A 24913-nucleotide genomic window follows, 5' to 3' on the forward strand; every position below is an offset into this window, starting at 1 on the left:
CTCTTTTCCTTTTCCTCATAGAGATTTAGTGTGAGACAATTGGATTGAGACACAGACAGGGAGACAGATCTGAGCTGCTAGTAGCAGGTAGAAGAATCCTGAGATGGTGAGACAAATAAACAGACAGACAGAAGTGACCTGCCAGGCTCAGAGTCAAGACGAGCAAATTACAGGAATCACTTTAATCTGTACTTCTGTCAATATTAGTCATACACATATCCATCCCCTTCTCTATAATTCATATATATTATTCTTAACCTATTTTCATACTTTTTTGTTATACTTATGCTTTTATACTTTATTTATTTTACTTCTTTTATCCTTATATTCTAATTTTCATGTTTACATGTTGGACAGTCGTAAAAAAGCATTTCACATGTCGTACTCTGTATGAATGTGTGTGTGACAAACAAAATTTTAATTTCAATCTTTCAAGACCAGATCAGGACTGTCTGTCTTTCTGTCTCTCCGTCTGTCTCACTGTCTCAGAATTCCCCTAATTGTCTGAACACTGACTCAGTAGGTCATGTCTGTCTGTCTGTCTCACTGTCTGTCTCGGAGGCAGTAAACTCACATTTAAAGAAATTATCCAAGAAAGTGAGACAGAAAGACAGTGAGACAGAAAGACAGCAAGACATACAGTGACAGAGATACATACAGACCTGACCTGCTAAGTTCAGAATCAATGCCAGCACAGTTCCAGGAATCCTCTGAGAGAGTAAAACAGAGAGACGGTGCAACAAAGGGACAAACATGACCAACACTAGGGCAGTTACAGGAATTCTCTCAGTCATGTGATGCTCTTTGTGGAGGAGTGTATCTGCATCTAAATACCCCAGTCCCTCAAATCCTTACAATAAAGACACAAATTAGCATGCTGCATGAACATGGACATGTCCCATGGATAACCAAGTACCCGCATGCCCCCGCATGCCCCCCACCACCCCCACAACACACACACAGACACACACACACACACACACTATTGTATGTTTTATTAACTGGGTGAATTCTGTATTATAGTTAAAGAGGGATGGACAGATTCACCAATACGGACTAACAGACAGACGGACAAATAGAGAGCCAGACAACTTGTAATAGACAGATCACACACACACACACACACACACACACACACACACACACACACACACACACACTCAAAAAACACTGTGTGTAGAGAAGGGTTGAAACCAATATATTTTACAGACATGTAATAGAGTTATTACATTATTATTATTATTATTATTTTTATCATTATGTGGATCGTACCATTATTACAGGTTATAAGGGGATCTAACAGTATTTTCACCAGGAAGGATTTTCACCATTCGGCGCTCCTGCACTGCTTCAGCACTGACCTCATGTCCAGGTTGCCATAGCGAACCTTCTGTCAACGCAAGACTACCGTGCTAACAAAGAAAAGCTCGCCTTCTTGTGTGTGAAGCTGAAGTCAAGCAGATGCCAGGAGGGAAATGTGATAAGCATTTTATCTCTCTGTTAAAAGAAGCCCACATGTAGTGACGATCGGAGTAACTGAGCCACACTGGGTCAGTGACACCGCGCCACTTTTCCTTTTCATCAAAAGCAACACGAGACCAGAAAAAATAAAAAACAATGAGCAATGAGGGTTTTTTTTAAACAATCTGTCTTACTGTAAAAACTATGAAAAAATATATATATAATAATTTGAGGTCAGACCTGAATACGATTCATTTTATCGTTATTTTAGTTACGTATTATAAATTAAAAAGTTACCATCTTTTTTAAGAGTGTCATTCATTTTAAAGCTCAGTTAAAAGTATTTAAGTAACGTGTATTTTGTTTTTAATTAAAATATATATTTTTTTTGATCCTATCTTTTATACATTTTTGACTTTGACTTTTGACTTTGATATTTTGCTCAGACTCACACATCTATAGGAACATGCAGTAGAACAGGCAGCACGGCCGCCTCCTCGGTCATGCTCATGAGACGAGACTCGAGCAGCTCGAGGACGGTTAAACCAGCACGAAACACCACCACCATGCCTGAGAGAGAGAGAGAGAGAGAGAGAGAGAGAGAGAGAGAGAGAGAGAGAGAGAGAGAGAGAGAGAGAGAGAGAGAGAGAGATTAAACAGACAGACAGACAGACAGATTATCTATTAATAATTTAATTTCCAAATTTAATTATTAAAATTTAACGTCTGTCAAATATCAGCCAGCCCCCCTAACAATGTCTTGTGGGAAGGTTGGGCTCTCTTTCTGATTAAGACATTGGACACGCCTCCTTCATTACAACTAATAAGCACAGAGGCCACACCACCTCATTAAAACCTGAAGGCACAGAGGCCACACCTCCTTCATTAGGACCTGAAGGCACAGAGGCCACACCTCCTTTATTAAGACCTGAAGGCACAGAGGCCACGCCTCCATTGAGACTTAGACACAGAGTCCACACCTGCTTCATTAAGACTTGAAGATACAGAGGCCACACCTTCTTTATTAAATCTTGAAGGCACAAAGGCCACACCTCCTTGACTGGACTTGCAGGCATAGAGGCCACACCTCCTTCATTAAGAATTGAAGACACAGAGGCCACACCTCCTTCATTAAGCCTAACAGGCATAGAGGACTTAACTTTTTTACTGAGACCAGCATCCACAGAGGCCACACATCCATCATTAATACTGTTGGGCACAGAGGCCACACCTCCTTCACCCAGATTAGCGGGCACAGATGTATTTGATACCATTTCCAAATTAATAGGACACTTATAATTGATTATGCAATGCATATTATAATTAATATTATATTAAATTATATATAGGCCTCCACTGCTCATGGATTATATACAGATAGTCAGTGTGGAGAAAACCCCGGTGGAAAAAAGCACAACGGTGGGAACTTTCAGACAGGAGCGAACTCCTGGGTGCTTGAACTGCAGCCAACTTCTCAGAATGCTGTTATACCAGTCTGGGACAAATTAGCTCTATTTAACACACACACACACACACACACACACACACACACACACACACACACACACACACACACACATTACCATGCAGCAGGAAGAGATCCCAGATTGCCAGCACTGAGTCCCAGCATGGGAGAGAGGTAAAGAGAGTCAAAAACCACTGCATGATGAAATGAACGGAGGACACGCCCAGGTTCTCCTAGTTCAATACGAGAGAGAAAAAAAAAGAGAAAAAGAAAAAGAAAAGTGGTGGTAAATAAATTTGGAGTGTCACCTTAATGTCAGTACACTTTAATATAATATTTGATCTATTAGGATCATACGCATTACACATACTTCAGTTGATTATATGCTGAGATCAGAGCTTTATAGCAGGCCACTCAAAAACCCATGGAAAGCGTGAAAAGAAAATTTCATTCTACAGCATCCAAAGACGTCCAATACACTTGTGTGCCTCCAACTTTATGGTAACAGTTAGAGTAAAAACCACACATGGATGAAAAAGTCCCAATAATTTTGTTTATATAATGTAAGTTCCTGTATATAAGTATGTCGTTCAGAAGTTCTTTCATTACCAAATGCTGGTACACTTGAGGCTTCCTGTGCTTTAGTAACTGCTGAAACACCACTGCTTGATGTTGGATCCTTATAAGAAAACACATTTATTTTAAACACATTTACACCACAAAATCTGTCTCATAATGCGGTCCGATTGTGGGATTTTATCTCACAGTGTTCCGGCACCAGAACACGGCCTCAAACTGCTTACTTCTTCAGGGACGAGTCGAACAGCTCAGACAGGAATTTAGGTTTTTCCAGCAGCACCACCAAAGCCCAAAAAGCGTCCTCCTCACTGAGAAGCATGAGCAAGACGGCAGCGATGTACGACATCCCTAACAGGAGTAAACACACACCCAGAGTTCATCAGGAGCTCATCTTACTAAACACAGCATAACTAATGTTACGTCTTGATGCGAGTCACAAAAAGCATTTAGGACTTGTGCTTAAAACACTCATATCCACAACCCACATGAACAACTGTGATCCTTCTGTATCAACAAACTGATTGGGAATGAGCTCATCACCTTGGCTGTACCCAATCTGAGGGTTATAACTGGCGTATGCAGTGAGCACTCGAAAAAGCTTGGCCTGACCCTCGATGGCTTCAGGAGAGTCTCCCATTAAAGAGCGGTGCGTCGGGAAAGACCTCTCTATAAACAAATAAACAAACATCTCATGTTTCATTACAAGTCCAAAATGCTATATCTAATCCAAGAAAGCGTTTCTGACTCATCAGTTCTGCATCTCCACTAATTATATATTATATGGGGAATTCGACCCCATCATTTATATCATAACGTGTAAGTCTGTAATCAACAAGAAAAGTTTGAGGAGAGAAAAAAATAAATAAATGAATTGCGAAAGTTAGTAAACAGCGCCGCCTAGTGGACACAAGGTGAATATCTGCAGTTTCTGCTGAGAGAGGTTAAAAGCAAAACTTAGAGATTATAAAGATAACAAAAAATTGGGAACATTTGTAACACAGAATATTTACATCCCATAAACTATATCAAGTTATAAAGCATAAAAGCTCCGAAGTGTGTTGCTACGGTAACAGTGGTAAATGTGGTGACAAATTATATATATTTCTTTTAATCCTGTTTTTCTGAAGAAACTAATCAAAGACAAAGTATTGTGATGGAACCTGATACAAAAACAAAGTTACTGTGAGCATAGAGATATTTTACATTTACACTAGAGCCATTATGCTATAATGTTTATTATGCACTATATGGACAAATGTTTGTGGACACCTGACCATAAGAATGATATGTCCTTCTTTTTGGAACGTCCAATTCCACATTTAGTCCCCATTATAATCATCTCCACTCTCCTTAGAAGAATCTTGAAGTGTCCTTGTGGAGAACTTTGTGGAAACAATTTTGAAGAAGAAGAAGAAAAAAAACACGACTTGGAAAATCAGGTGTCCCAATACTTTTGTTCATATAGTTTATATTTATTAAACAACTTTTTTTTATTTATGAAGCTATTATGAACATCCATTGGGCTTTATTTCCTGTTATAGTTTGTGTTATAACAGCTGTAAACAGATCATCCAGACCAGATCTTTCGAGTTTGTGATTATCAGCGCTGTATCTTCATTTATACTCACGCAGGTCCAGAGCAATCTGTCTGAAGAGAGCCACGTCAACGCCGAGAGATTCTGCAGCGGCCGAGCCGAACTCGTTCTCTCTCTCTCCCAGCGTGCTGATGGCTGAAATGATGCTGTACTCGCTCACGCTGAGGTCCACCAGGGGCTTCCGGATCTCGTGCAGACACACCTGAAACACACATATACAGCGCATCACAATATGGATACAGTATAAACCTACACAGGAACATCCTGTTCCACATGAAGTCCGTGGTATAATAACCTCCATTCTTTTGAGAAGATGTTCCACTATATTCTGGAACGTGTGTGTCTGAGATGTTGGAGAGGGTTGAGTTTATACAGTGCATCTGGAAGGTTTTCCACATCATGTCACAGCTTTATATCAAAATGGATTAAATTCATTATTCTCCTCTAAATTCACTGAACATTCCCCTAAATTCTACAAACAAAACCCCAGAATGAGCGTGAAAGAGGTTTGTTTAAAATTCACCTGTGGTAAATTCAGTTGATTGGACATGACTTGGAAAGGCACACACCAGTCTTTATGAGGTCCCTCAGTTAACAGTGCATGTCAGAGCACAAACTAAGCCATGAAGTCCAAGGAAGTGTCTGTGGACCTCAGAGACAGGATTGTATTGAGGCACAGATATGGGGAAGGGGAACAAAAAGATTTCTGCAGCATTAAAGGTCCCAATGAGAAGTGACCTCCATCAATCAGAGTTTTAGACTCTTCCAAAATGCAAAAACTCTCAGACCATGAGAAACAAAGATTGAACTCTTTGGCCTGAATGGCAGGCGTCATGTCTGGAGGAAACCAGGCACCGCTCATCACCTGGCCAATACCATCCCTACAGTGAAGCATGGTGGTGGCAGTGTTATGTAGCTCTATGTTGTGTGATGAAGCTCTGTGTTCTGTTATGTAGCTCTGTGTTCTGTTATGTAGCTCTATGTTGTGTGATGTAGCTCTATGTTGTGTGATGTAGCTCTGTGTTGTATGACGTAGCTCTGTGTTGTGTGACGTAGCTCTGTGTTGTGTGACGTAGCTCTGTGTTGTGTGACGTAGCTCTGTGTTGTGTGACGTAGCTCTGTGTTGTGTGACGTAGCTCTGTGTTGTGTGACGTAGCTCTATGCTGTGTGACGTAGCTCTATGCTGTGTGACGTAGCTCTATGCTGTGTGACGTAGCTCTATGCTGTGTGACGTAGCTCTATGTTGTGTGATGTAGCTCTATGTTGTGTTATGCAGCTCTATGTTGTGTGATGTAGCTCTATGTTGTGCGATGCAGCTCTATGTTGTGCGATGCAGCTCTATGTTGTGCGATGCAGCTCTATGTTGTGTGATGCAGCTCTATGTTGTGTGACGTAGCTCTATGTTGTGTGACGTAGCGCTATGTTGTGTGACGTAGCGCTATGTTGTGTTATGTAGCTCCATGTTGTGTGATGTAGCTCTATGTTGTGTTATGCAGCTCTATGTTGTGTGATGTAGCTCTATGTTGTGCGATGCAGCTCTATGTTGTGCGATGCAGCTCTATGTTGTGCGATGCAGCTCTATGTTGTGTGATGTAGCTCTATGTTGTGCGATGCAGCTCTATGTTGTGCGATGCAGCTCTATGTTGTGCGATGCAGCTCTATGTTGTGCGATGCAGCTCTATGTTGTGTGATGCAGCTCTATGTTGTGTGATGCAGCTCTATGTTGTGTGATGTAGCTCTATGTTGTACATGTGACTTATTCGTTTGATATTTTTAATACATTTACAAAGATTTTAAACAAACTTCTTTCACGTTGTCATTATGGGTTTTTTTTGTTTTTTTTTTTTAGAATTTTGAGGAAAATAATGCATTCAATCCATTTTGGAATGAAGCTGTGACATAAGAAATTGTGGAAAAAGTGAAGCGCTGTGAAAACTTTCCTCATGCACCGTATAGCAGGAGATCTTCATGGAGCCGGCTTTGTGCACAAGGACAATGTCATGCTGGAACAGGTTTTGGGTCTCCAAGTTCAAGGAAAAAATGTTAATGCTACCGTATGTGTATACGTTTTTTTTTTTGTTAAAAATTTCCAATTTGATAAAAAAAAAATAATAAAAAAAAAAAACGCCCAAAATCCACCTGATAGTTGAAACTGCTGGCGTCTCGGACCTTCTCGATGTCCAGCAAACACTTCCAAACACGGCAACGCAGAGCAGGAGGAATCCCAATACGGATAAAGCGTTCAATCTACAATAAAAAATTTAAAAAAAAGAAACAAAAGAAATAAAAACAACATATGACGACAAATTCTTTACTTACTTTTTTTTTTCTTTATATATGCGATATTTTTCTCCATTGGTATTAAAAAAGTACTCTGTTTAAATGTATGTTAAATATTGTTAATAGTAAAAATGTATATAGTACACGATATGGGCAAAAGTATTGGGACACCATTTGTTTGGGATGAGAAGTACATTTTCCCTTCACTTGAACTAGTTTGAAGACCTCAAACTGTTTATGCGCTTGTACACGAATTCAGCTCCATGAACATATGTTATCCATGGATTGGAAGATCTTTAGTGGTTTATCTGAATCTCCACAAATCTCCACAAGCACACTACAAAATCACAGTTAAACATCTCCACAGAAGATGAAGGGTGGAGCGTATTATAACAGTAAATGGGGACTAAATGTGGAGTGGGATTTTTAAAAAAAAGAAGCACATAGGAATCTTACGGTCAGGTGTCCACAAACTATTGGTCCCGTAGTGTATAAACGTACCTGACTTCTGCAAATGAAACTGGATCCGTTCCAGTAGCTGAGCAGTTCACAAAGTTCTTTAACTTTGATCGGATTCGGCTGAGGGTAGCTGAGCAGAAGGAGGAATAAAAAACCTGTAATTTGTAAATAACTGTAATAAACAAAACAAAACTTCACTGTATGTATGTATGTATAAAAACACACCTGTAATCATGGGATCTGTGCTGTAGTGTCCTCTCTCGCCTCTTAATGAAGGAGAAACCAAACTCATCAAACCCCACACTGCTTCTGCCCCTCCCTCTCCTGACTGGGGCTTTACCAATGCTGCTCCTGCCCCTGACTGGGGCTTTACCAATGCTGCTCCTGCCACTAACTGGGGCTTTACCACTGCTGCTCCTGCCCCTGACAGTTGTATTAACACTGCTGCTCCTGCCCCTGACTGGGGCTTTACCAATGCTGCTCCTGCCCCTGGAGGGGGTATTAACACTGCTCCTCCTGCCCCTGACAGCTGTATTAACACTGCTGCTCCCAGGTGGAGTATTAACACTCCTGCTCCTGCTGCTGCTCCTGGGTGGGGTATTAACGCTTCTGCTCCTGCTGCTGCTTCTAGGTGGGGTATTAACACTCCTGCTGCTGCTCCTAGGTGGGGTATTAACACTTCTGCTCCTCCTGCTGCTTCTAGGTGGGGTATTAACACTCCTGGTCCTGCTGCTGCTCCTGGGTGGGGTATTAATACTCCTTCTCCTGCCCTCAGCTGGGGTTATAATATTGTTGCTCCTGGTGCTACTCCTGCCCCTAGCTGGGGCTTTACCACCACTGCTGCTTCTCCTTCTTCTCCTCTTCCTCAACATCATCATCATCATCTCTCGAACAGCCAAACTCCTCACTACTCCTGATCCTGATTCCTCTTCCTGTTTCAGCTCACTGATGTTTTCAATTCACTTAGTACAGTTAGGGTTTGAACTCACCGCCAGATTCATTCAAACATGGCGGCGCTTCAAAATAAGAGCCCTCGAGTGCAGCGACCGAATTTATGCACTGATTCTCATGAGGAAATATTTCCTAATAAGAGCAGAGAAAGATAGAGGGAGGGAGATAGAGCGAGAGAGAGAGTAAGGGAAAAAGAGAGTGAGGGAGAGAAAGAGATATGCTCAATGCTGTGACAATGACCATATTTATCAAGCTAATAAAGCACCCTGTGAATCTTGAGATAAAAGACAGAGAGAAAGAAAGAGAGATAAAGAGAGAGAGAGAGAGAGAGAGAGAGAGAGAGAGAGAGAGAGAGAGAGAGAGAGAGAGAGAGACATCACTGGACAATATTTTTCATTTATAGTTACATCTTTTGCCTTCAGTGTCTTCAAAACAGTTTCACCATCATTTTATGATTTGCAATTTACAAACTTTTTTACAAACCAATTTCCACTGATTAATATACAAACCCATGCATTTTTATCCGTTTATAATTACTTTTCATGAAATGTCTGTGAAACAATTGAGACTCTGTTCTAACCTATGACTTAAAATGCGACTGAATCCAACCAATCCTGAGTTTCAGAACATTCAGAACAGTTTCAGAACATCCAAAAAGGCTGTAACAAAAACAATTCTCCAAACTGCTGAAATGTTCTCAACATTTGTCCAATCTTATGTTAGGAAATGTTTGGAGTGCAGCTGCGTTACACCTCCTGGGTCGATCCTGAGCTCGGGTGATTTTGTATGCAGGGTTTTCCTGCCTGAGGTGTGTGTTGTTTTGCATTCATGCAGAGTTTCCAATCACCATTTTCTGAATGTTCTTGAAGCTCCAGCTCTCATGGTCAAGGCCATTGTTTCGATCTAGAGTGGGGAAAAAAGAAAGAGACAGAGAAAGAGAGAGAGAGGTACCTACCCCACAGGAAATGTTTTAATTGTAAGGAAAAGAAAGAGATGGAGAGAGTTTGTGGACATTTGACCATAAGACTGATATGTCCCTCTTTTTGGAGCGTCCAATCCCCATTATAATCATCTCCACTCCACTCCCTCTCATTCACACACATGTACTGTCTTACTCCTACTGACTTTCATTCTTCTTCTCTTTAGCACGTACAGCCACCTCTCCAGGCTCTTCTCAACCTGCTACCTACTCTCAGCACAAAAAACAATATCGTTGATTTAAAACTTGATATTTCAATAAATTAGACATCCTTAAACTTTAAGTACTTTACCATACCTTTTGGGGTGATGGAAGACAGGTGGGGTTTTAAAAAACCACCCCCATCTGAAATGTTTGAGAACCACAGCCTCAACCTCACAGAACACCTCTGAATTGTGGAACTGGAGACTCCTTACCTCCTCCAACATTAGTGACTGGTCTCATGAATGGTAGATGAACGAACGCTAATTAACTCAGCCACACTTCAAAATCTAGTGAAAAAAGGCGAGCTCTAAATTTCACTACAATCCTGAATGAGTGAACGGATAAACAGATGGATGGATGAATTGATGAATGAATGCTCTTTGATGAGAAACTTTTTATTCTGTTCTTAACAGAATATCAACTCCAAATTCCACTCCCCAACAGCCAGGAATAAATAAAGTATCCTACATGTGTACACTATATTGGCAAAAGTTTGTGGACACCTGGGGTTTCGTAAAGTCACGTACTGATGTTCACATGCATCATAAAGCACTTTCTACATACCTAAAGGTAAATACAATATGTGGACAAAAGTATTGCTTTATTTACTTTTCCAGCCAGATGTGGTTCCTCCCCAAATTTGAGATGATATAGATTTAAATCTTCTCTTCACTTGAACTAGGAGACCCAAAACCTGTTACAGCGTGACAATGCTCCTGAGCACAAATCCAGTTCCATGAAGATCTGCTTTACATACGATGGAGTGATCTCTACTGAACCCTTGTGCACCCGAATCAGCACAAATATCCAAAAAGAATCTAGTAAAATTTTTTCCCAGATGACTGGAGATTATCATCACAACAAATAAAGACTTAATGTGCAATTGGGATGTTCAGGTGTCCACAAACTTTTGTCCATATAGTGTATTTTAGCTCATAAAAACCAGAAGAACTCACACAGAGGAAGCATTTCAGGGCATCCAAACTCCGCAGAGGGACGATCACGACTGTAATATGTGGATGTCATGAAAAATCACACACTAAAGAAACACTGGACCATGAGGGGACAATTCTAGGATTAATAAACACATAAATAAATTAGTGCCAGAATGGTGAGACACTAATGAGGTCGTCTTAGTGAACACCATGCTGTGAATAGCTCTTAGGATGAGAAGAAGTGAATCTTCAAGCTTGAAAAAAATAACATTTATTTAAATGTAACCGCTTCATAAAAACACGTCAATTAAACATAAATTAGACTCTAATCAGAACCTCATTAGAACAGATCAGAAAAACAATTCTCTAATTACTTGTATGTTCACAAAGGACAATATTTTAACAGTGAAGTGCTTGTAAACGGGAGCATAAACATGAACCGTTTAAAACAGAAAATAATTACAAACATGCAAATGAACTGAAATTTAACTCTAAACTGTAGTTATTGAGTTGTGCATTTTTTTTTTTTAACATTTAACAGAAACCGATTTTTCTTTTTTGCTCCTTTACATGTCCATCTCTCTCTCTTTGCCGTTGTCGTCGTTGAGGGGGTACGGAGTGAGGTCCAGAGACAGTAGTTGGCTAGACATGATGTCATTACACTGTGGGTCCAGAAGTACAAGAAATAACAGAAATAGTGAGCACTAATACACAAGAAAGCAACAACTGTTTTTCTATTTGTCTTCAAAACTGAGCAGTGATTACATTACAATACATTACATTAAATACTAATATTACTGATATTTTCTTACATTTGTATAACGTAAAGCAGCCAATCCAATAAACTGGTTTGAAAGTTTTGACTCACAACTGCAGTTTGCTCCCATTAAGTGTTCCAGACACTTTAATCGGATTTGCGATACCAGTTTAACAAATCAATTTAATTATATTCATACAATGTTTTGAACAAAATTTAGATTAAATATTTTGGAAAAATTATGATGAAAAAAGTGTTAGAAAAAGAGGTTTAATATTATTACTGATACACATTTTTAAACAATTTTTAATAAAGTGCCTGCTTGGTCAAATAATATATAAAATAATATTTTATAAAAAAAAGAATGTAATAATTAAATAAAATTATTATATTGATTACATTGAGTAATTAATTCAATTGGCACAAATTAAACTGATTAAATGAAATTAAATAAATGCAAAAATTAAATAGTTTACATTTGTATCCTATTTAGGTAATATAGGTGTGTATTAGGTGTGTTTGTGTGTGTTTTACATTTAATATAAAATTTTCTAAAGATATGATCTACTTAACTGTTCTACTTATTTTAGCATCCTTTTGTCAGGATTTTCTCCTTTTAAGAGAAATTTTTGAAGATGGACATAAAACGCTAAAAAATCCATTGCGATTTAGTGTGTTCATGCATGCGCAAAACAAATCGTATTTCCAGTAAGGAGTGAGCAGCCACAATGACACTGCGCTAAATCTAGTTTTTATACCCCTGGCATTGTTGTGCATGTTTTCCACCACTTAAAAAGGATTGCATTTTGGTACAAAAACGTGTAACGTGATTAAAAGTCTGATTTTAAAAGGAACAGAGCTCCCAAGTTTGGCAAAACCTCCACCTTCTATTTCTTGTGTGTGGCCCTGGTGTAGTTTGAAAGCTTCTGAAGAGCTCTATGTATCTTCTACAGCATGGTTATGTAATCATATATCATTATTATACGTGTCGTCTATCATCTCCAAATTATATTTCCACCTGAGAATGTGTACAGGATGTGATTAGGTTTGCAGTACCTCAGAGTAAACCCCCAGAAGAGCATCTGACTGTGAATAGAACTCCTCCTTCAGTGAGATGACAATGACCTGAAAGTTATTTCTTGATTGTTCTCTAATGAAGCTCGTCACCTGCACAGAATCATATCATCTTCAGACACTTAGATATCGGGTATAAGTACATGTGAAAATGAAAAACAGAACAGATTTGCCTTAAAATGTAGAAATCAGTGACAGACAAATAAAGGCAACGTGCCTTGCCAATGTTTGTGTTGTCCAAAGCAGCGTCCACCTCATCCAGCACGAAGAAAGGAGCGGGACGGAAGCTGGAACAAAATGAGATGAAATTTAGAAAATAAAAAGCTTTATTTTAAGGAGGTATTTTTACACAGTGCACACAATGTAAAATCATTTCTTTGTCACTTTCGACCTTGACCATGGGAACTCCCTTTATACAATCTTAAAGAACAGGTGTAACATTATGAAATTATAATGTGAGCGATGAAGTGAATAAAACTGATGATCTCTTCATCATGGCACCTGTTAGTGAGTGGATTTATTTATTAGGCAGCAAGTGAACATTTTGTCCTTAAAGTTGATGTTAGAAGCAGGAAAAATGGGCGAGTGTAAGTATTTAAGCGAGTTTGACAAATTGTGATGTCTAGACGTCTGGGTCAGAGCAGGAGGACCAACACAATACATTCATCCCCCGTTTATCGCAAGTGGTTACATTACAAACCCGTCCGCGATAAACGGACGTCACCCCGAAAATGATATTTCATATATACATTACTGTACTGTATTACCATGAAATAGCATTTTTGGAGTGACATCCGTTTATCGCGGTTTTCCGGTAAAGCGAGGGATTACTGTATTAGGCAGGTGGTCATAATGGTATGGATGATCGGTGTAAAAGAATAACTACCTGTGAATAGCAAACACCAGAGCGAGCGCTGCAATCGACTTCTCTCCTCCTGACAGGTTGTCCATGGCCATAAATCTCTTCCCGGGTGCCACACAGTTATAACTGATACCACCCAAGTAAGGCTCATCAGGGTTTTCTGCACTCAGAGTCGCCTACACAAACACACACCACAAAAAATTCAGCTTAATATGATCTTACATGATATAGAATGTATATTTATTGATTACACCCTTTCTGAGAAATTAACTAAGGGGAAAATTAACAAGATTCTGCATTCCATTGGCTTCTGTCCTTGCTATGACCTTCACCACCTTTTGATCAGTTGTGAACTGTACTCATTTCATCTGCTGATTACAATAACTTATAAATCATACAATAAATCTCAGACAAACAACACACAGATGAATCAATGACAAATATCTACATAGTGGTTCAGACATCAAAAATAGCCTGGAAACTAAACCTTCTGGATCCAGACACCAGGACTCAAGAATACTCATGTTCATGAAATCTAAAGAAGAAGGATGGATTTGAAGACCAAAAATTCTCACCTGAGCACTGGCGTTCCTGCAGAGGTCTTTGTAGATGTTGCTGATGGCGACAGAAACGTGCTCGTAGCACTGGCTGAAGCGATGGAAGCGTCTGGCCTTCACTTGCTCGAACTCCTGATGGCATTTCTTCGCTGCTCTTGCACTGGTCTCGAATGCTAACATGCATACACAATTTTTGATCAAAGTGTTAATAAGATAATAATGTTTCGATTTAAACCATTCATAACCTTTTAATAAGTGTGTGTGTGTTTTACCATCAACAACTTCACGGAAGCTGTCCTTCACCTCACTCATCTTCTCCAGGGCCTTCATATTGGGTGGTTTGGACATATTGATCAGTTGTTCAAGAGAAGACACTTCCTCTCTCAGCACCTCCAGCTGGGCCATCACGTCCTGCTCTTCAGTCAGCCTCTGTACACCCACCCACCCACCCACCCACCCACACACACACACACACACACACACACACACACACACACACACACACACACACACACACACACACACACACACACACACACACACACACACACACACACACACACACACACACACACATTTGTTAGTTTTACTGGTTTAGTGGATATATATATATCTAACAAATCTGTGTGTGCAGAAGTGGAAGAGGATCCCAGCAACAACCTGTGCAGCTCTGGTGAATTCCATGCCCAAGAGGATTAAGGCAGTGCTTCATAACAATGATGGTCACACAATATTGACACTTGGTACACAGTTTTGACATGTTTACTTAGGGCGTACTTACTTTTGTTGCCAGTTATTTAGACAATAAACACTGTATGTTACAAGCTGAAAATATATTTAAAAAGTTGCTGAAATGTGATTTCATGTGTATTTTGTTGTTTCTCAAGCCTCACTTTCAGGTTGCCTCCCAGCGGTCCATAGTCAATCACCATCTGTGCTTCTCGCTCATAAATGTCTTGTGTGGTGGTGCTTACAGATTCGGAGTCCAGCTGTGTTAAAGAGAAAAAAACGTTAATATTCATATATTTTCTACGCACGTCTTAGAAAATCTGTAATTTAACTTTAGCATTATAAATATTTGTAAAGTTCATTTAGGAAGCATGCCAATAATTCTGAAACACAATCATCAATCACTTTCTGCATAGCAAAGAACAGCAGGTTCTAAGAAGCTTCAAGCTGGAACCCCTTTGGTCCTGGATGAGTGTGTAATACTACCTGGATGTCACTGATGTCATCCAGTGTTCCTGAGAGCACATTAATAGGCAGACCTTCGATTTTGCAGCTCAGCAGTAGATTGTGTCTGCAAAGTCTCTGATGCTCCAGAGCAGTTTCTACAGAAATCATCTCCTTCTGCTGCTTTACCAGTTCCCTGTGAGAAAGAAAGCAATAAATACTCTATATGGCCAAAAATATGTGGACAACTAACCCTCACCCATATGTCCTTGATGAATATCTCATTTATTAAATGATCTCCACCTCTACTTCAGCATTAGTGATGGTCAGGCACTGATGTTAGGTGAGAAGGTCCAGTCAGTGTTCCAGTTTATCGCCAGGGTGTTTAGTGGAGTTTATATTAAGACAGGAACCTTCAGTTCTATTGAATCTATATAACTTTACACACCAAGTCCTAAAACAACGGTCTGAAAAGTACGGTCTGAGCACTGTCAAGCGGACATTCTACAACCTCTAAAACAATGCTGCAGCACTCATGCGTCTGTTTTCTGAAGCAAATTTTACCTGCTCTAATACAAGATACACAAACACCAAAAACATAACCATGATGAATAGGATGTGTGGCCTGGCATGGTTAAAAATATTTTTGGTTGCCATTTATTTAGACAATAATGGCTGTATGTTCAGTTATTTATTAAATCTAATCTAAACTGTTGTACAAGCTGCACATTGACAACTCTAAAATATATCCAAGTTTAATTTCTATATCATTTACCCATGAGATTTACTAAAATAGTTGCTGAAATGTGAGGGGTGCACTTACTTTTGTGAGATACTGTACACTCTCTTATCAAGCGTTTAATGAATTATCTTCCTGTATCCTTTAAAGACATCATATTTACCAGACGAGGAGATAAAAAGAAAGACATATGGTCACGTCAATACCAATAATAATCTTTCAGCACTCAGACTTTAGTACCTGGAGTTCTCCTGCAGGCCACTGCTTTTCCTATCCAGGTCAGCCTTCGCTTTATTAACATAAGATCTCTGCTCCACTTGCTTACTCCTCAAGTCTAGGAGCTTCGCCTGAGACTCATCTACTGCATTGAGCAGCTTCTCTTCCTCCTGATCAAAACAAACATTTCAAACGAGCTTCCTGAATAAGGCTATACTAAAGGAAACCGATTCACATAAAGATGAAAATAGGTTATATTCTTGGTATAATACTGATGTAATGTTGCGAGTAAATTCAGGGTTCCTGCAAATTTTTTTATTTCAAAACGTTTCCGAGCCTTCGTTTTATAAAAACATTTTTTTTATTTTATATTTTGGAAAACCAAATTGGGCAATATATTTTTCAAAACTAAGTATTGAACCCCCCCACCACCACCACCACCCCCCCATACAAATACGTGGGACCCGTGTATTTTAGAAATTCAAACAGCTGCATTACAGTTGTAATACCTCTTTTAACATGAAGATGATATTTTCCTCGTTCCTGATGGACTCCTTCATTTTGTTGATCAGCCTGTGCTGCTTATGCAGCTGCTCCTGCTCGTACTCGAACTGGGTGTTCAGACGGGTGCGCTGAGACTCAAACTGCAGCCTGGTTATAACAAACTGTTCTTTTATATACAGTATCAGTTAAAAGTTTGGACACACCTTCTACTTCACTGATTTTTTTTTTATTAATTTTTTTCGCCATTGTACATTAATACTGGAGATATCCAAAGTATGGAAGAACAAGTATGGAATTATGTATTACACAAAATCGTGTTAAATATCCCAGAATATGTTTTATATTTTTCGATTCTTCAAAGTGGCCACCTTTTGCTTTGATAACAGCTTTGCTAACTCTTGACATTCTATCAATCAGCCTCTTGAAGTAGTCACCCAACAATCTTGAGGAACTCCCAGAGGGGTTGAGTGCTTGTTGGCAGCTTTTCCTTCACTTTATCTTGTTCAACTGAAACCAAATTCGGACTTTCCAGACCAATATACGGTTTTCCACTGATCTAATGTCAATTCTTTGTTTTTCTTGGCCAAAGCAAATCTCTTCTGCTTGTTGTTCTTCCGAAGTAATAGTTTCATTGCCGCATTATAGCATTGTTGTCAAAAAACTCTCCACATCCACAGTTTCGGTTTCAATCGTTTTTAAATGTTGCTCATCCACACAGAAACATCGGGCTTTATATACACACACGAAAATGTATGAGTGTGGAAATGGCCTAAGAAGGAGGCCAAGAAACTGACAAGGCACACGTGTGAATAGAAAACCATTCCAGGTGACTACCACATGAATCTGAATGCCATGAGTTTGCCAAGCTTTCATCAAAGCTAAATGTAGAACTTTAGACAGGCTAAAATACAGTATAAAACATATTCTGGTATTCATAAGACTGGTACTGCATTATCAAAGCAGCACCCCGTCAAACCGTGCTGCAGCTGTAATGTCATATACCCACTATTAATATGTTCAGTGCCTGTCTGAATACATTCTATAGTTTAAATTCTCTTTGAATAAGTAAAAAAAAACAGTCGAATATTCCGAAGTTGTGCATTTGTATGAGGCCCTACCGCTTGTTCTCGATCTCTCCTTGCTGCCTCACATAATCCTGCTCGTACTCACGAATGTTGGCTACTCCAATCTCAGCACAGAAGTCTGAGAACACAATGTCCTCCATCTACAGCGATAAAAAATAAAAGTGCTACTCAACAGCTCTTAAAAGGCTCTTCAAAAGTCTCTTCAGCTGCTGCGGCTGAGAATAAGAGTCTGTCATATCTTGATAACAGTGATAACGATACTTTTTTACGAATTCGTAGTGTGACTCACGTGATTGATTTCATCCTGGATGGCGGTCACCTCGCCGTCCTTTACTTGTAAATTATTGGCCTGCATCTCGATCTGAGACTTCAGGTTTGACAGCTCACTCTCCAATCTGGAGATTTCCTGCAACACACATGCACACACACACACTCAAGCATGAACATGCTTTATTATTGCAGTAGAAAAACAGAACAGAGAGAGTGAGCAAAATAGTGCACCAGCTTACAGCCTGACATGCTGGGATAACTTTTTTGCGAATGGACTCCAGCTCCGAGTTGGAGTATTTGAGGCGAGTCTGGATTCCCTGGGCCTGAGCGGTGACCTGATGGAGCTCAGCCTGCTTGCGTTTTAGGTTTATTAGTTCCTGCCATAAACACACACAGAGGTCTCAAATTAGGAATACAGATAATCCCTGAGATTCAATGGTTCGATTTTTCGATCTTATGATGATCCAAATTTTCAATAACCATTTTATGTTTTCACATGATACGTTAGGACTCTATCAAGTTGTACGAATCTCCCTCCTTCTGAGATGCCTTACTTTAGCTTTTGTCTCTCTCCTTTTTAATCACTGAAACACCGGCTCTGCTGCCACATACTGTATATACACTATACTGCCAAAGGTTCGCAGACACCTGGTCATAAATATGGTATGTGTTTTCTAAGCAGCACATTCCACATTTAGTGCCAATTTGTTATTTTAATTCCTTCCACTCTTCTGGGAAGATGTTCCACTAGATTTTGGAGTGTGCTTGTGGACATTTGTGTTCATCAGCCACAGCTATAAAAATCAAAAAAAGGTTTTTTGTTTAACGTCTGTTTCTAAACGTGCTGATTAACTGCTGGAGAATTAACTCTGACGTACCCTCAGCTCTTCACTCAGCTGCTCCTTACGCTCTTTTAGGCCGTTCATGTCCTTCTCCTCCCAGCGCCGAGCTTTAATGCGCAAGTGAACAGAGCCACCGGAGATCACCCCAGATTTGAAGAACAAGGTACCATCAAAAGACACGGTCTAAAAAATTTAAATCCAGCCATAGTCAGTTCCCTTCGATCTGGAGATAAAAACCAAGGACGGCCATTTTCAGATTTTTGCAGTGTGTCTAAATCTCACCTTAAGGCGCACTGGGCCATCAAACGCAACATGCCGGGCATCTTTGAGATTCTCACACACGAGGGAATTCCCACAGACAAACTGCACCACTCTCTTTAACTGAGGTGCATTCTGGGAACACTGTACCACGTCTACCACCATCTTGGCTCCACGGACCTCCCTGAGACGCTCGTTTAGCGGCTTCACCTAAACAAACAGATTCGGTTCAGGGGCCGAGCATGCTAAAATCAAACAGACGTTTTAGTCCTGAGTCCGACTTACATCCAGGTTGTCAAGAGGGAGGAACGTCTCTCGCTCTGCTCTCTCCTCTTTTATAATCTGGATGCAGTCACGGGCCACTTTAGCAGAGGACACCACGATGGCGGTCATGTAATGGCCGAACACCTTCGTGACAGCGAGCTGGTATTTCTTATGGATGGGCTGACACAGGTCCAACAAGCGTCCATACTGCACACCAAGAAAACAAGGTGGCTGTTACAAAATTCCATACTTTATTCCAGACTTAAATATGCAGAATTTTAGGACAATATTTACTACTAACTATAACATGTGTTACGTTACGATCTCTGATGTTTTCCATGTGTTTCGTCGCATGGTCCGTTTTTTCAGTGAACCTGCCAACTATGCGATCGTGACAAAAAAATATATCTCGATATTTATTTTATTTTAGTGATAATGATAATCAGACGTATTTTGCTGTGTGTTATTGTGCTGGTACATTAAGGACCATGGACAGCTGACTTTTTCGTGTGATATTGATTGACTATATGAACTGATATAAATGTACATATTTTCTGTCCCCATATCTTGAATTTTGTGATCATTCTAAATGTATTTTAATAGAATAAATCATGCAGTAAAAAAGTGCATGCGCACAATGCTAACCTACTAGACTTCGTAAAGTGATGTACGCGTGCACTCCGTAGTGTTTTGTTTGGGTTTTGCGACATACTCGATATCGTACTTTGTTAAAACAATTACGATATTATCATAAAATACATATTAATCTGCAACATATTACATTAAAACAGATTGAATTCAAACCAGCTCCTCTTGATGTTCGCAATACAATACCACAACATCCGGGTAGAGTCTGCGCAGGCTCTCAAGGATCTCGTCTCGTTTCTGCTGTCTCCGATTCTCCTGACTATCCATGCGAGCATTCTGGAGCTCCTTCACCACCAAACCCAGTTCCTCGTTCACCTCGAGCATCCTCAACCGTCCGCGCTCCAACATCTCCCTCAAGGTCCGCTCCTGCTCCCGCTGCTCGTCCAGAGCTTTGCTGAAAAAATAAATAAATAAAATAAGCAGAGGTTCAACAAGCAGCAGTCCAACATCAGTGTCTAATTATATGCTCTCAGAAATCAATCCTTTCTCACTGCTACAAACTGCAAGAAAACCAAAAGTTCATCTCGATATAAAAAGAAACATCAGCCTTTCTTGTCTCAATATTTTTTTTCCAAACTCCTTAATTTAATCATTTTTGTAATTTCATCACCCTTATTTCTTCACGAGGCTCAAAGAACAAAAAATACTTTCTTATTCGCAAAATGACTTTAATTTAAAAAACAGCTTTTAAATGAAATAGAAAAATAATCAACGTATAAAACAAAGTACTTTTCCTGCTCTAATACAACTAACAAAAAGTTCATAAACTGTGTATAAAACAATATTTACAATGTTTTCTGTCAAAACCACCAAAATGAGAGCATGGTCCTTCATGAACACCTTAATCTGGTGGCATCAATGCTACATATACAGTATGTAATTATTCAAAACCTTGTGGAAAACTGTGTGAAAGAAGCTCATGGTCTACTATAAAGTTTATATAAATCAGTGCGCTTAAAGGTGTAACATACTTCGAGTTAATGGCATACTCCTCCAGTTTCCCTGCCCTCCTGGTTAACTCGTCCAAATGATCTTCAGCTTGCCGAATGTTCGCCTGCACGTGCAGACAAAAAATACAAAATCAAATATTGGTCACAAATTATTGATCACTTTCTAAATAATAAAAGTGAAGCGCATCTACTACAAATTATATATAAATAAAAAAAAATGTACCAATACAAATCCCAAATTGTATCCGATGCACATTTTTTTAAATCGGTGCAGCTTACACACACACACACACACACACACACACACACACACACACACACACACACACACACACACACCTCAACTTCGCATTTTCGCCTTTTGTCAAACTCCAGCTTTTCCCGGTCGGCCTTCAGCTCCCAGTGGAGTTTCTCAGCTTTCTGTAATAAAACAGCTCCCTTTTTCCTGGACAGTTCTTTCAGCTCCTTGTAACGCTCCAGCTACAACAACCACAAAAGAAAGTTATACCATCATCCAGGATTGTTCAATCCACTCCATTTACACACACAACGTAGCTCCAACCTGAGCTTCCTCTAGCTGGACAGCCTCGCCCCTCTGAGCGGCTCGCTCCTCTATCTCTCTCTCATAAACTCTCCAAGCCCTCTCCAGGCCACCCAGCTCCATCTCCAGCTCCTGTAGCTCCTGCTCTTTCTTGGCCTGCTGCTTCTGGATCTTTAGCAGGCTGATGTGTGCCTCCTCTGTCTTGTTCTGGTGGTGACCGGTGTTCACTTTGGCCTTGATGTACTGAGGCCTCTGATGGCTGAGGATTTCCTCCTGGGATCTAGAAGAAAAGGTACAATAAAACTCTTCTTGTTGGGTTTATTTTATGGTTTAATGAAACACTCTCACTTTATCTCCTTCTCTAGTTTCTGCAACTCCCTGTTCAGGCGTCCATGCTCTTTCTTCTGAGCCTTCACACTTTGCTCACACTCTTCCACTACACTATTTTTGACCGCGACAGCCTCCTGTTTCTCACTCAGGGACTCCACGAGCGTGTTAACGCCCCTCTCGTTGTGATAAAGCTGATAAAGGCTTAGCTGCAGCTTACTTTCACTGAGCTGCTCCACCAGGGATTGGTATTTCTCTGCCTGAACAGATACGTCACAACAGCGTTATCCTAAGCTGCGTCCATGAAAAACACAGATAATTACTCGTCATAGTACAATAATACCTCGGTTTTGTCCTTGAACACCTGCTTCTTCTCCGCAGCGGCTGCCCGTTTGCGATTAAAATTGTACTGCGTGTCTTCTTTGGCTTTCTGCAACAGGGACAGCTTGGTCTCGTACTCGCTCGCCAGCTCGATGGAACTACTAATGCGTTCAAACATCTTTGTGCGTTCTTTGGCGTTCATCATAGCAATGGACTCTACAGCACCCTGAAACAGACGTAATAAACACCGGTCCACTTCACTAAAAAAAAGTCTGAAATGGGATGAATTGGAACCCTGACTGCACCCCCAGGCCTCCTCACCTCATCCTACACAAGTACCTGACTTTACTAACAGCCTTGTTGTGATGAACACAAATATCCACAAGCACACTCCAAAATCTAGTAGAACATCTTCCCAGGAGAGCAGAGGGAATTATATGAGCAAATTTGGACTTAATGTGGAAGATTATGACCAGGTGTCCGCAAACTTTTGCCAATATAGTGTACACGGTGTCTCAGACGTGTCTCGCATGTTCGTGTTGTTTTGCGTAATTACAAAATAATACCCAGATTTAATCAGATCAGATTCAAATCTAATTATTCATCTTTTGATATAAAAATAAAACTGTATTGTGCTGAATACTTGAGCATCTCCATTCATATGGGGGAAAAAATTATATACTTTTAGGAGTAAATCTGAGTGGACTTTATTGTCTATGGACAGTCTTGTGTGTTTCTCAGGTGTGTGTGTGTGTGTGTGTGTGTGTGTGTGTGTAATCTGTATTTATGATAAAATTGTGATATTTAAAGAATATTGAAAAGCCGGTGTGAACATACAGGTATAATAATTATTCTTTATCTGTTTTATCACCGCTTTCTATCATTCTATACTTCGACCCCACGTAATTTCATCTGTACTGCGGCTCATTAGAACCGAATTCACCGTACAACAAGACCTGCCCAGTCACCGCACCTAAATCCTACTGAACTGCTCTGGGATCAACTGGATCACAAGAAAGGAATCTCCAACTAGTGAAGAACAACTTTTATAAGAGACACAACAAAGTAGTTTAAGTCAATCGAATGAAATGTTTTACAACTTCGACTTGAACACTACAGGAATCCATTTATCACCTCGAGTCACTGGAAAGAAACGTGTCTCCTTTACACCAACCTGGAATACTAAACAGTTCCTGGCTTTCACTACGATGCCAATGTTCTCCAGCTCGGAGGTGTACCTGCTCAGTGCCACCTGCCTGCCGTTCACTCGGTACTCCGACGACTCACCTGAAAGAAAAGGCAGAAAAATGTGATTTCAAGTGATGTTTTGGGGGATTTTGTAGAAATTCAGAACAATCAGTGACATTCAAGTGATGTTTTTGATTCATTTGTTGTTATTTTCTGGTGTATTGTACAGTTTTAGTATAGTAAGTGATGTTTTTGGAAGGTACTGTAGAAATTCAGAAAAAACAGTGATATTTAAGTGATGTCTTTGTGGACATGGAAGAAATTCAGAACAGTCAGTAATATTTAAGTGAAATCTTGGCAAGATACTGTAGAAATTCAGTGATATTTAATTGCCTGGACCCACCTGATATGACTCTGCTGAAAATCGTTTCTTGATCGTTATCGTTGCAGAAGCGCATAGAGACCGAGGCGGTGCGGGAAACCGGTATACCGATATGAGCGCCATGTATCAGGTCTTTCGTTTGCTTCACCCTCAGACTGGAGGCTTTCTCTCCCATCACAAAACCCAGAGCATCCATCAAATTCGATTTACCTTCCAGATTAAAACATTTGCCTTCAATTCATTGTCATTTGCAATTTTTTTTTTTCTTCAATAATTTTAATAAAATTCGACTCCTTTACCTGAACCGTTCGTCCCAATAATACAGGTGAATCTCTTAAACGGACCAATAGTCTGCTTTCCTTTCCACGACTTAAAGTTTTCCACATCTATCTGCTTTAAATAACCCATATTTACTCTGTGAATTAAAAAAAAAAAAACGTCCAAAAAAATTTATAATAAACCGCAAATCCTAGCTAATTTGGCTAACAGGTTTCTTCTCCTCAGATTGTCAGAAAGAGCGGGAACACCCAGGCTATTGAGGTCCAGCCCCATTCTGACCAATCAAAGACAAATTATTTACATAACCCAAATGACTCATGGGAAATCAGTCTCAAAATCTACCGTCTTCGTAAATATATGTTGAATTGAATGTATATTGGTTTCAAGACGACCCAAAGCTTTTAATTAAATGTACTTTAAATTTGTGTCCTTTATTGTTATTAATGTGTGTTTAATTAACATTAATGTGTGTTTAATTAACATTAATGTGTGTTTTATTGTCATTACCAAAGGTTTTCTCACCAAAAGCCACAGAAAGAAAGTTGGTAATTAGTTATGAAAAAATCTAAATATTTTGATGATTTGGTTCTTTGAATCTCGTTCATCAAAATTTGAGTTTTTTATTTTATATATATATATATATATATATATATATATATATATATATATATATATATATATATATATATATATATATATATATATGCATAGCGTATATGGGAGCCAAGTGGTAAAAGAACGAACGACTAGGACCAAAGGACTCAAGAT

At 39.6% G+C, this 24913-nt stretch overlaps 2 protein-coding genes across 6 annotated transcripts in view; both read right to left on the minus strand.

Moving 5' to 3' along the window:
- LOC310736944 (uncharacterized protein) overlaps positions 1-8882 on the minus strand; it is a 48848-nt gene extending 39966 nt beyond the window's left edge. For 2 of the 5 annotated variants that reach the window (XM_083561030.1, XM_083561031.1), the window contains exons 1-9: positions 8065-8882; positions 7882-7969; positions 7240-7347; positions 5134-5302; positions 4046-4171; positions 3730-3853; positions 3536-3605; positions 3045-3159; positions 1914-2031 (exon numbers count right to left, since the gene is read on the minus strand). In XM_083561030.1, the coding sequence (XP_083417156.1) occupies positions 1914-2031; positions 3045-3159; positions 3536-3605; positions 3730-3853; positions 4046-4171; positions 5134-5302; positions 7240-7347; positions 7882-7969; positions 8065-8723 (1577 nt within the window). In that variant the 5' untranslated portion in view covers positions 8724-8882. The remainder of the gene's footprint in view (positions 1-1913; positions 2032-3044; positions 3160-3535; positions 3606-3729; positions 3854-4045; positions 4172-5133; positions 5303-7239; positions 7348-7881; positions 7970-8064) is intronic. The other 3 variants (XM_083561029.1, XM_083561027.1, XM_083561028.1) reach the window with 2 other exon arrangements.
- A 2281-nt stretch (positions 8883-11163) lies between these two features.
- Positions 11164-24405, minus strand: smc1b (structural maintenance of chromosomes 1B). Its single transcript, XM_083560965.1, has 25 exons — positions 24166-24405; positions 23888-24076; positions 23471-23583; positions 22319-22522; positions 21997-22235; positions 21670-21928; positions 21447-21587; positions 21129-21211; positions 20344-20551; positions 19531-19716; positions 19270-19455; positions 19024-19170; positions 18385-18522; positions 18165-18281; positions 17909-18015; positions 16796-16937; positions 16311-16456; positions 15374-15527; positions 15052-15147; positions 14431-14587; positions 14177-14331; positions 13626-13777; positions 12957-13026; positions 12722-12832; positions 11164-11570 (listed from the first exon to the last, which is right to left on the minus strand). Exons 1-25 carry the CDS (start codon positions 24272-24274, stop codon positions 11475-11477), a joined length of 3705 nt encoding a protein of 1234 aa, XP_083417091.1. The 5' UTR covers positions 24275-24405; the 3' UTR covers positions 11164-11474.
- Positions 24406-24913: the final 508 nt, after the last annotated feature.

The sequence above is a fragment of the Silurus aristotelis genome (genome assembly GCF_946808225.1).
Source record: "Silurus aristotelis genome assembly, chromosome: 14".
Taxonomy (NCBI): domain Eukaryota; kingdom Metazoa; phylum Chordata; class Actinopteri; order Siluriformes; family Siluridae; genus Silurus; species Silurus aristotelis.

Excerpts from the sequence above, each read along its gene's own strand:
- smc1b (XM_083560965.1), bottom strand. The coding sequence starts at position 24,274 with ATGGGTTATTTAAAGCAGATAGATGTGGAAAACTTTAAGTCGTGGAAA. Across the intron at positions 22,236-22,318 it reads TGTTCAAGGACAAAACCGAG|GCAGAGAAATACCAATCCCT; the intron begins GTATTATTGTAC and ends GTATCTGTTCAG. Across the intron at positions 16,457-16,795 it reads TCATCTTCATGTTAAAAGAG|GAGGAAGAGAAGCTGCTCAA; the intron begins GTATTACAACTG and ends TGTTTTGATCAG.